This window comes from Chaetodon trifascialis, chromosome 4, assembly GCF_039877785.1.
Source record: "Chaetodon trifascialis isolate fChaTrf1 chromosome 4, fChaTrf1.hap1, whole genome shotgun sequence".
In the NCBI taxonomy this organism is placed as follows: Eukaryota; Metazoa; Chordata; class Actinopteri; order Chaetodontiformes; family Chaetodontidae; genus Chaetodon; species Chaetodon trifascialis.
The window spans coordinates 2,439,257-2,451,979 of NC_092059.1; the positions used below are offsets into that span (position 1 = coordinate 2,439,257).

General features: G+C 45.7%; 1 protein-coding gene across 1 annotated transcript; it reads right to left on the minus strand.

Annotated features, from left to right (window-relative positions):
• Positions 1 to 1,054: 1,054 nt before the first annotated feature.
• ephx4 (epoxide hydrolase 4) lies at positions 1,055 to 11,914 on the minus strand. Its single transcript, XM_070961584.1, has 7 exons — positions 11,137 to 11,914; positions 9,322 to 9,407; positions 7,608 to 7,765; positions 5,432 to 5,560; positions 4,970 to 5,073; positions 3,779 to 3,927; positions 1,055 to 1,992 (listed from the first exon to the last, which is right to left on the minus strand). Exons 1-7 carry the CDS (start codon positions 11,377 to 11,379, stop codon positions 1,752 to 1,754), a joined length of 1,110 nt encoding a protein of 369 aa, XP_070817685.1. The 5' UTR covers positions 11,380 to 11,914; the 3' UTR covers positions 1,055 to 1,751.
• Between the last annotated feature and the right edge of the window lie 809 nt (positions 11,915 to 12,723).

The following is a 12,723-nucleotide window of genomic DNA, read 5'->3' on the forward strand; positions in this document are numbered from 1 at the left end:
CTTCAGATAATTCTGAAGGAAAAGGTTTGCAATCAGTGAGCATGGACACTCTGTAGCACAAAGCTGTTATTAAACTGGTTTGCTTGCTTACAAAGCTGTCACATAAGACATGGAGATCTTAATCAGTGTCTGGGCAGAAATAAACTCTGGCAGCTACTTGCAGAACATCCTTAATAATCTTAATTATATTTTAGTTTATAGAGAGTCATACAAACTTATGTTTCAGTCTCATTCATTTCGATTTGATTGAAACAAAACATTCAATTTAAAAAAGCATATAATAATAGTAATTAAGGGAAATCCATCTTTAGACCCCACAAGAGTGTGATATACATTTAATATTTTTACTTAAATAAAATAAAAATCCTGACTTGAAGAAATATTGGCTGGGTTCTACTGCACCTAAACACCTCCAGTACATATTTCCAACTACCCGTGAATGCAGCACAAGACCTTGCCCCTGACTGTCGGTGATGTCGTTGTCCTCTCCCACGTCATTGGTCCCATCCTGTGATGTCAGTGCGAATGTGATTGTAAATGTTTGAATCAGCATTAGAGGCAGAAAAACAAAAGCTGAAGTCTGATTGGACGGTGAGATCTGCTGCAAAGGCTTCCTACAAAGGCATTCTTTACAGGGTTAAATCTAATGGGTTTGTTAATAATTTATTAAATCTTCATAAATAATGTAAAAAATAGGGAATTAAAAATGACATTTGGTCTGTCTGGATGTTAAAAAAACGCCCTCTGAGTGTCTTTTGGCTGGTTTGAAACAGACATAATCAAGCATCGCCTGAGTGTCCTCCAAATCAGCCCATCAGTGAATGTGTGTGTGTGCTGTTTGTGTAAGACTGAGGAACACACACCTCAGACGGGAAGGTAGAAATATGAACCTAAAACTGTCAGAATAACCAGCGTAAACTGCTGTGTCACTCAGCTCTGTGCTATATTTAACGGTACATCCATGAACACATGGGGGCACGAGGCTTGCTGCAGAGGCCTCAAACGCACCACTGCTACCGCTCTTTAAACAGGCCAGAAAATGTTCAAGACCAGTGTAGTCCAACAGATTGACACTTAGTTTATTTATAAAATCAAATGGTGTAGACCTGGCTCAGTGAATTTCAAAATGCAGTGTGTAGGAATAGATACAAAATAATAGTCAAATAGTCAACCATCACTGACATTTCTATACATAAAGATCAAGATAACAACATTCTCTACATCTGAGCAAATATCTCTGAGGAAAAAATACAAAAAGAAAACTCCTTTAGACAACACTACCTGATCAGGGGGACGGGAGAGTCACGGCTCCCAGAGGACTGCGCCTAAAGAAGAGCCGAGCGACCCGGTGAAACACACAGCGGACGACGCCACGTCCCGGCCTCTCAGGACGTCTTTACACCGCGACAGCTCGAAGTTAAAAGGCACCACACAATACAAGTCACGAGGAGATTTCGCCACACATTTGTAATGCTGTAACTGACAAACTTTAAGGCGGATGTCATGTGCAAAAAACATATTGAATATGTGTCAAACGTCCTGCCCAGTGTCCTCTCCTGCCCAGTGTCCTCTCCAGTGAAGTGTGCTTTGATTCGTTCCTTTACTTCTTTAAAAAATATTTGTGATGTGAGAGATTGAAACAATGATTGCATTATCACGATGTCGCTTGGTATCACAGGCATATTCCAGGCTTCCAGGTGTGGCAAGTGGGGGGGGGGGGGGGGGTTGCTGGAGGAGGCCTCACTGTGGGTTTAGTTCCTGTAGCTTTTGCGTCCCTCGCCCTCCTTCAGGAAGGTCCATATGAGGGTGTTCACAATGTCAGGCTGGTCCTGCTGCAGCCAGTGACTGGCCCCGGAGATGATGTTCAGACGGAAGTGATTCCGGATGTAGAGGCGGCACGCCTCCGCCATTTCCTGCTCCAAGAAGGCGTCGCGCTCACCCCACAGCAGCAGCACCGGAGACCTGACGTGATTGTGGCTCAGGGGCAAGGAGCTGAGGAGGGAAGGGAAACAGGTGAGAGCGTCCAGGGTGATGCTGCACGAGAGATTTGAAACCGACCTTCAAACAGAATCAAATATTTCAGTGATTACGGACAGTCAGTATCAGATATTAAGTGATGGCTGAGTTCCATTTAGCTGCTTCAGTTCATGCTGGCTCACTGTGATACTGGGACATTTGAACAGAACAGAGCCCTGTGATTCAACATATCTGCTGGGCCTGTCTGCCGTTTCAGTTTGAGATCTTCCATCCGAGCAGGTTCCTCAGTCTGCAGCTGGGTGTCCATTAAAGCACCGCAGCAGTTTTAAAATAAAAATGATCTGAGTCAGTTTCCATCAGCTACAAACTGCTGCCCCAAAGCAGGCAGACAGAGACGTCTCAGTTCATTCAGGAACTGGCTCTAATTTAAAAAACACGCTGAAATCTTGTCCAGACGGTTAATCCTGTGTCAGAATTATGAATCTCATGTCGCTTTACGTCTGACCCCAAATGTGCCGGACTAAGCTGCAGCCCCGCGCCACCCTGGATGGGATGAGTGGATGTACATGAAGTGGACGGACGGATGGACGGATGGACGGACGTATCCTTGTCCCTCGTGCTGAGATACAGCACGTGCTCGTGCAGAGACTAATTGGACATGGGTCAGTGCTGCTTCTTTTACGTAAGCACATAAAAGCTATTCTGAGATAGCTCGTTGCTTGAGAAGGAGCAGATGGCGCGCTCAGCCACGCGTGTGCGCTTCACATGTCAGACACGCACGCACCGATACTTCCTTTGATCTGATTTGTGCGATCACTCTCGGCCAGCTGGTTCGTGTGCGCGGAAAGAACGAAGGTGTACGTAAACGTAAATATTGGACAGAGGGACAGGTGTGACGTTCACAGCTCTGACAGCAGGGGGTGCTGCTGCACCTGCGTTTCTTGTTTGAGCTGGAACTCCATTAAAAACCTGAAGGCTTTGAAAAGTACGCATCACTACACAGTAACACCCCTGACCAAACACTGACACTGACTCAAAGCATCTCAAAGTACTGCAGTAACAGCGTACCTGCTGCAGCAGCTCCTGTATCATTAAACTACTCAATCGTACATAAAACATGTAGAATTAGCTTCAGCTACGACAGGAAAATACTGCGTATACTTTAATGTTGCAGTAATTACAATCTACTAATAAAATATATAACAGTATAACATATTGCATTTTTGTTGTGAATTATGAGTACTTTTACTTTTGATACTTTCGGTCCATTTTGTTAGTAATACTGTAGTTTTGCTATTTACTACTCATTTTTTACTCAATGGTGTAACACTATAGTGTATATGTGTATTATTTATACTGCATTATACTACTACTACTTTTATATCAATATTATTACTATTACTATATAATACTATATGCCACTATTACTATACATATCACTATATATTATCATTATTATCATCGTTAAGATTGTTAATATTGGCATCATTAGTATTAGCAGTATTAGTATTCTTTTACTTTTGTACCTCGATGTACATCAGATATATTTCTCTGCAGACAGTTTCTATGTATTCGAGCATAGTACACATATTTCCATATTTCATCTAGTTGATTACTTATGGTTGATTCATATTGAAGTACTGTGTACATGCTCTCAGACATTTTTTACTTCCTTTTAGTATCTTATTCCTGTTGTTCAGTGGCAGCAGCTGACCTCCTCTCCTCTCAGGGATCAGTCCAGTTTTCTGGTTCAGATTCAGTGAACGACTGGAACGTGTGTGTCTGAGGCGGCTGTTCCCACCTGAAGACGTTCCTGTAGTAGTTGAGGGCTCCGGTCAGAGCTCCCGGCTGTGACAGTGCATACAGATACGCCTCCAGGTCCTCTGCAGCGAGCCAGCGGCCTTTCCTCCCGATGCCCGTGCTGCGGCTGGTGAACAAGGCCTTCAGAGCCTGCAGCAGACGCAGCAAACACCGCGGTGAATTTATGAGACGGGTGCAATGTGATGTCGAGAACATTCACTGGACGTCTGTGTCGCTGTAATGTGAGTCAGGAAAGTGAGTCCAGTGAAACGGGCTGTGGTGACCTTCGGCCACAGCGCTGCAGCCCGACATGCTGCTCTCTGTTTCTTTACCCCGAAAACTCCCGCACTGACACGAAGGAGCGTCTTTATTCACATTCAGTTCACAAAAATACGTCTCCCTTCAAACATTCGGTGAAATTTAAAAGTGGCATTTAGATTTAATCAATTTGGGGAAATAAGCTAATTTGTTCTCTTACAAATCTCTAAATATAAAAACTACTTGCAGCCAGTTAGCTTAGCTTAGAGTAGCTTAGCTTAGCATAAAAAAACACTGTATTGATTAAAAAATGATGTCAATCAGCCTTTTCCCTCTGCTCCCAGTTATCCTGAGCTGAGCTAAGCTAACTGGCTGCTGGTGCTAGCTTTACATTAAAGCGACAGAGATGAAAGTGGCGTCAACCTTCTCTAATTCTCGGCTTTTTGCTCAGAATGTGAAACTGCTGCTTCAGTTAAGTTGAAAGAAGAAAATTTAGTAAAAAAAAACGACTAAAACCTCAAATTTTTTCACTTTAAAACCAAAATTGCACCTTCATAAACCTGCACTGTGCATGTTTACGTGTTCATAAACTATTGGTCATATTTTAATGTGAAAAACAACACGATCGCCTCATTTTTGACAGCATGTCCTAATCCACCTTATTTCCTGATCTGGTAATAATCTGTAATTTCACATTTCCTGCAGGATTATCTGATCCTTTTGTTTACTACCACTAACCTCTGTCACAGCGGGCTATTTTTAGTCCCACTAAAAATAGCCTGACACTGTAATAACATGCAACACACACCGATGCATAGAAACACACACGCATGCACACACACACACACACACACACACACACACACACACACACACACACACACACACACAACCTTGACCTTGAAACCGCTTAAGCCCACACACAACAGACCACCTTGAAATCGTTGATGGAGAGCATGAGCTCCGGGAAGCGAGGCAGCTGGAAGAAGAAGAAGTGGCTGGATTTCAGCAGCTGGCTCGGGTGACGCAGAGCGTAATCTGGAGGAGAGAGGAGGAGATTTCAGTAGTTTGATGGTAATTAAAGGCCGTGTTGGTCGGGGTCGTGGATGCGATAACTCTCAGTGACTTTGCTCTGTTTGCACCAGTTAAACCAGCTGTTCAGCCTCACATTAGCCTCCTGTAATTAGCTTCTCATCATCCCCCCTTAAGGCAGAGGAGGATTTGCCAGATGGATGCAAACATGAAACTGAAGCAATAATACGTCCTAATTGATGATAATAATTACGGTAATAATCCACGAGCCAAACCAGAGTCGTCCTAACGAGTATGAAGAAAACTGGTTTTCTTTCCCAGCGTGGAGGATCTGGTCTGAGGTTTGCACACGGTGAACTCCTACCTGTGAACACGGAGGGATGCGGGCAGTTCAGGACGATGAGCTTTGTCACCATCTCTGGGTAGTGAATGGCAAACAGCCACGCTATGGTCCCCCCCCAGTCGTGGCCGACGAGACAACATCTGTTGTATCCTTGAGAGAAAAGCAGATTCACGTCAGACAGCGTTTGTTACGCAGCAGCTTTCTGTCAGCTCTGACGGAGGCTGGACGTCCACGCTGATGTGGTGCTGTGTATTAAAGCATGTCAGTGACTCCAAATCAATACTGCTGTCACTTCTTTATGGCTGGCTTCAACCTCGGAGGACATTTACACCCATCAAATGGATGTATTTCATGACATGCAGCCAAATGCAGATGAAGGTCAGGGCGTCCGTGTGAAGGGATTCTGATCACATTACTGCTCCAGTCCCAACAAGCTCATCTCTGCTCGCACCATTTACACCCACTGATGTGAATCACTCGAGCAGGCCTCATCTCAACGCTGATGTCACGTAGACTTCAGAGGGGATTGTCACGCAGCGAAGTCTGTTTTTGGAAAATGGCACGTGGAGGTTTGTGCTGTCGGTTGGGACTATTTTACTTCCCCTGCATGGTTACAGGTCAAACCTCTGATTGGTTTAGCACCATTAGCTGGCTGTGAATGTGGCCTGCAATGTGGAACATGTGGGCTCTAACAGTTGGTGTTAAGCCTAACCCTCTGAAGCCCAATCACAGATCAGAGTACAGCGGTTATCGTATGATCAATGCAAGCCTCCCACTTCCACCGAAATGTCCATTAAGTGAATCATTTGCACAGCAATGTGCATTATTGAGCGCTTAGCTCCTGAAAGCCTGTTAAGAATTTAACAGTGGCAGCGAGAACAATGGAAGAAGCCACAAAACATCAACCACAGACCTCGTTCAGAAGCACTTTCTAACAGAGAGTGAATTTTTAATAAGGAATGTGTTGAAAAACTGCTTGAGAATATTTACAGGCCACGATGGAGCGCCTGTGGGCCGCATCTCTACCGGGTTACTATTGTGGATGACACACTTGTGGTATTATTCAAAGCTGCACTGCTCAATATTTTTATATTAACAGTGACTAGGTGTAATGTAAAAGGTGTCGCTTGTAGTGATGAACCCACAAGAATTATCTTTGACTCTGCAGGGAGAGCGTTTTTCCATCTTCAAGCTCATTTCTTTGGCTTTAAAACAAAACAGTGAGCTGAGAGACTGAACCAAACCGTTTGGGTTCATCTCACAGTTCAACCCTGTTTCCAAAATCCAGCCCAGCACCAAACAACAGATGGGCAAAGTTAACAGCTGGCTAATGAACATAGAGGAGAATTAAGCAGCCAAACAGGAGCTGGAGGAGACCGAAACGGAGCTAAAGGGAGAGTTAATACTGGACGAATATTCGCCAGATGCACATGAACAAAGTCCACATGAATGCTAACATCGCTGCATCAATGGGGAACTGTTTGCAACAACAACTTCATAGGATGGTAAAATCGCAGTGTTTTATCTGCAGATCTCAACAATTAACCTGCTGAGTATGATGTTATTATTACTAATAGGAATGAGGGCCATCTCTAAAAATCAGCCCCAAGTTGTAATACACCAGATTTATCCTTGAATAAATAAATACTGAACGAGTGACGACAGCGTGTGCAGCAAAATCAAGACGTGGCTGTTTGGATTAGACCTGCTTTCTCTTAATTAATAAGGAAACAGTGGCTGTAATATGAGGTGACAGGTGTGGAGGAGGAAACAAAGACGGGGCTCTCAGACACTATCTGCTGCACTGGAGTCATTAGAGCAGCTTCACTGACATTTCACTTCCAGGACGGGTTATCTTAAACAGCAGCAGAGCTAAAAACTGTGACGCGCCTGTAAAAGAGCCAAACATGTCATTCAGGCCAGATGATCATTAGTGGATGCTGGTGTGTGCAGACAGCCTGGGGCTAGCTTCCTGCTAGTGTTAGCATGCAGTCAGCAGGCTGTGGGCTCTGTCCCATGTTCAGTAAGAATGAGTCACGGGGAGCTCGTCATGCCGTGCTGCAGGCCTGAGGGCTGTCCACGCTTTGAGACTGATAAACAAGTTTATTTTGGACTCGAGACATCGTCAACACAGAGTCCACTCCTGGGAGTCATCTTAAGATCTCAGACACACAGTTCTGCCGTCTTCCTGCCTCACCTAAGTACTCCACAATGTCCTTGATGTCGGTCACCAGGTAATCGAAGCGGTAGCTCTCAGCGGAGAGCGGCAGGTCGGACTCGCCGTAGCCGCGCATGTCGATGGCCACCACGCGGAACTCGCTCTTGAACTCGCGCAGCTGGTAACGCCAGGAGAACCTGAGGAGCACAAACACATGAAACATGACGTATTTCCTTCATTTCGTTTAAACAGTCCTGAACGTGTGCCTTCCACAGCAGCTTTACAGCCTTCCACCTTTCAAAGGGGTACAATCCATTTAGTATTACACCACCGTGAAGGTCGGGAAGGTGCAAGAAGACTTTTACTTTATTGTGGGTTTACCCCCCCTAAACACTGCTTCCTACATCCCCCATAATGCAGTTCAGGCTTGTCTTTCATTGGTTCCTCCTTGCTGACTAAATCTGCGTGTGTCTGACTCCATCCCTCCAGTTGTAGCACTGGTTTTCAGTTAAACATCTGAAGTGTCCAATCTCAAACACCAGTGCCTCTGATGACATCATCAGGGGCAAATTCCTCTGATGACATCATCAGGGGTATTTCCTCAGACTGCAGAAAGCCCCCTTTAAAGCCGCACGTCGCATCATTTTGACAGGCTGAGCAGTCCTCGCCATGACGTGTAAGCTGGCCCTGATGTGCAGCCTCGGTGCAGCGCCGCTTTAAAAGTACCCAAACTGTTCAATTCGAGCTGATTTCCAAACGTCACAAACTTTTCTTGAAGCCAGCACTCGGCTTTCTCTCCAGCTGAGCGAAGGTCACCTCAGTATAATAGAAGCTGCTTTAGATTCCAGTCTGCCCACTGATCATTTGGACTGGGATGACTTCCTAATTGAAGATCTTGTCGGCTGTAGAAGCTCCTGAAATCCCCCTCCTCCTCTTCCTCCTCCTCCTCCTCCTCCTCTTCCACCGAGCGAAGGGAAGCAAGACGCAGAGCCCTGACTGTGATTCTGATGAGTCAGTATAAGATCCCTGCACTCAACCCTCAGATCTTAGAATATAGATGAGGTTTAAAGCAGAGTAAGCCCCTCGGACCCCTCCACCCTCCCTCACACACACACACACACACACACACACACACACACACACACACACACACACACACACACACACACACACACACTCTCCTCTCTCTCATTTCTAAGAAGGAATTAGCACATTTTCAGTGTGTGTGAAGACTTCTTTGCATCCATGTCACTCAGCACAGTTCATCACTTCTGTAAAGAATACGGCGAGTGAAGCAGAGAGCCGCCCTCCACCGTTAATTAATCCCAGTCCTGTCAGATACTAAGTCAGAGATATGGACGGCCTTACAGCACTTGACAACCTCTTTGGCCTCAATCCAGAAGCAATGCTCACACCATTTTTCATTTCATATCAGCAGGAGGAGATCCTGAAAGCTTTGGAACCTTTTCCCCCGACGGCAAATCAAGTCTGAGGGTGGGGGCTCCTCGCTGGCGTGGATTTGTTTTTGCAGGCCGGGAGCTCGACCGCAGAGGGTTTAATGGAGAAACGTTACAGCCGAGGATTTCTCACAGTCAGGGAAATTTTAGAGAGGTGACCGTGTGACGAAACAACGAACAACTGAACAACTGTAATCTTACAGCCGTGTTTCTGCTGCTGCTGAGTGCAGTGCAGCTAATGCTGTTACTGCAGCCCCCCCACCCCCACCCCCACCCCTGACTCCCCTTTGACCTACCAGAACTCAGGGAAGCCGTGTAAAAACAGCATGAGCGGCTTCCCTCGCTCTCCGGCAGCCACATAGTGAAACCTGAGGCCAGACTCCTGCGTGGACAGAGGACACAAAGACATTTACCTGCTGCATGGACATTAAGCTGCACAGCTTGAAAATCACTGAAAACAACACAGGAAGATGAACATGAACGCATCACAAACTCTTGAAAAACATCCTGCTTTGAGCCATAATTTGAGTCTGATGTAATTTTGACACAAAACATTCAACAAACGGGATAAAAGTCCTTAAAATGACACGAATCCCTGATTAAAATCTGTGAATGTGCAAATCTTTTTCAGTTCAGACGCTGAGCTGCTGGACTCTCCTCGCTCACTGTGAACTTCATCCTCAGTGTTTGTGAGCTCGAGGTTTCCAGTTCCCACATCACTCTTTGCATGCGAGCTGCAGGCTCAGAGGCTGCATCGTATGTGTGTGTTTGACACACGCTCAGCAGGGCTGTGCACGCTCCTTCAGAGAGTGAAGAACGTAAGCTATGTGTTTGTTATATTTGTGTGTTTTGCTGTGGATATTCATTTTTTGGAGACACTGATGTAGTTCCGGTTTTCCGCTCACATTGTTCAGCTGTGTTGGCTTCATCTCACTCTCTGCTGTCTCAGTGATGGATTTCTTATTTATTTTGAGCAAATGGAAATGAACCTGCGGTCCAAGCGGTGGTTATTCATCTGGCTGTAAACGAGTTCAGATCTGACGTCTCTTTGCTGATAATATCATAAAGCATATAGACTCTGCTGCCACTGAATGGTGTGTGTGTATTTACGAGCTCAGGCTCTGAGAACGGCTGCATCAACAGTTTATTTCAGCTGCTTTAAGACTGTTTCTAAATCGTACTTATTTTCCACAGAGGCAGCTGAATGGACACATATCTGCTGTCCGCTCTGGTCTGACTGTGCTGTGTCTTATTTTGTCTCTGTCTCACTTTCATCTGCATCATGAACGATCGGACGTGAAATCAAACACAGGCTGAATGTGATTTGCTGCTTTTTCAGGGATGCTTGAACGTTCCTGCATGAAAACATGGCTTTGCTTTCTTATAATAAGCCACTGCTGGAATGTAATTAAGTATATTTACTCAAGTACTTGTATATAAGTTGAATATTTCCATTTTCTGCTGCTTTGTTCTTCTACTTGGCAACATTTTAGGACTGCACTGCATGTACCAACTGTTGTGAATCTGATGCAGTACTGCTGCCCAACAACAGTATGCAGTAGTTGTATTACTTAAAGTACTTATTGCTGATAATTACCTTACCTCAGGTTTTAGATGCAGAACTTTTGCATCCTGTCACGTCGCTACCTTCATGTGAATCATGTCTTCCAGCAGAGACACCAGGCTGAGCTTTCAGTGGGTTTTTGTGACGGACCTGCTTTGGTCTTTAATTACATAATGTTGCACGCAGAGGTTGTTGGCGGGGGGCTGGCTGACACCCTGCGTGTTGAGGCGTGAGGCGGAGGAGCTGTTTTTTCAGCACCACCTGAGCGCGACCTGCGATTCCACCGAGAAACGTCTCCAAAGCCAAACAGACGCCTCATGATCTGCCCAAACATCAGGCCTGTTTGTGTCCTCACGACGCCACAGAGCGAGCTGCTGCAGCCGCGTGCACCTGAGCGCGGAGCTCCAAAGACACACACACACACACACACACACACACACACACACACACACACACACACACACACACACACACAAAGGGCTTCTCCCCTTCGCAGAGACCAGACACCTTTCACGTCCGTGTGCATGCGTGTGCGCGCGCGTCTTACCTTGATCCGAACATAACAGTGGGTTCCCAAGGACGTGTCATTCAGGCAAGCCGGGGGAGTTTCACGAATCGCCCATTGGAAGGTCGCCGTCGGCCTTAAGATGATGTTCCACCAAAGTTTGAGCAGGGCCACGACGGTGCACAGAGCACAATACGCGTAGATCAGCGACCAGTAAGCCACAACTCGGATTTTCAGCGCAAGTCTAAAGAGAAATAACAGCAAGTTGTGGAGCACTCTCGCCATCTTTACATTGCCGCAGGAAATCAATCCAGATCAAGTTACCTATTGATTTCTCTCTGTCAGTCGCTGCTTTCTGCTTAAATACTGCTCTGACAGCGCCGCGGCGTCGTTACCAGCGCATACGCACGACTGTCTGAAGGGAGGATCCCAACAAACGGCTGAATGGGACGGTGGCGAGAGCATCACGTCAGATTTCACGCTTGCGTGTGACAGCAGCGCTTGTTTAGCAGGAGACGGTGTTGTTGACTATACAAGGCAAGTCCGAAATGAGGCGATGAGGCAGCCGACGCAGAGCTTCGCAGTGATTTCTGCGCAGCTGAGAGGCTGTCAGGCGGAGAAGAAGCCCGCAAATCACCGCAGAGCACCGGCGCCGCACGCTGCTGTTATGGCAACAACATCACCTGAAGACGGCGTGCACGTGCTCAATGATTCCGCCCTTAATCAATGAGACATGATCAGTTTCGGCTGTCATCGGTCTGTCTGTCAGGAGGTGTGCACCGGGCAGGGCGTGAACGCGTGAACGAGCCGTGATGCGGTCACAGGTGTGTTTTTATCAGGCAGGACGAGCAGCTCAATTATTAGGCTGCAAAACACAACTCGAGACAATATGAAGCACATAATGAGCTGAGCAAGGCCAGATTAGCCTAATCCCGCCTGGTTATGGAACAGATTAAGACCTTTGGCTGCTGCTCAGCACCGAAATATGGAGCCCCGGAGATGACAAAATACAGCTGAGCTCATGAATAACTGATAATGTTTTTAAATAATTAAAATGGCTTATAGGAAAGAAATCTAAGGCTTTGCAAAAGGTCGTTTTTCCATTCAATCAGTACAGAAATGAATTCAATTAAAAAAATAAAATTATATATATATACACACACACACACACACACACACACACACACACACACACACACATATATATATATATATATATATATATATATATATGAGCATCGCCTCCATCACCCATAGGTTTATGTTCCGGCTGACCCACAGAGAGGTGGAGCGTGGGTGGAGCTGAGGCGGGACAAATGAAGCCTGACTGCTGAAACCAAGCAGCTAGCTGTCACTCAACACGGCCACGCCTGTAATTATGCAGAACGTTAAGCCTTAAAATAATTTAAAAGAATGAGTTACATAAAAATAAAAAATTCACAAAAATTCACCCTCCCACAGGTGTCAAAAAAATAAAAGTGTTTTTTGAACCAGGCTGTAAACACTTTAATGTGGGGGTCTATGGGAATTGACTCCTGGAGAAACTGCAGTTGTTGGCACTTCTTTTTTCAACCATCTGGTGAATCGAAACCTTTTCCTTTTCAAAAGGACCACTGAACACATGAAATG

Bases quoted from the DNA above. Each gene is read 5' to 3' on its own strand.
- ephx4 (XM_070961584.1), bottom strand. From the start codon at position 11,379: ATGGCGAGAGTGCTCCACAACTTGCTGTTATTTCTCTTTAGACTTGCG. The intron at 3,928-4,969 runs GTGGTCTGTTGT...CGTCTGCTGCAG, and splicing joins TCTCCATCAACGATTTCAAG to GCTCTGAAGGCCTTGTTCAC. The intron at 1,993-3,778 runs GTGGGAACAGCC...TTCCCTCCTCAG, and splicing joins TACTACAGGAACGTCTTCAG to CTCCTTGCCCCTGAGCCACA.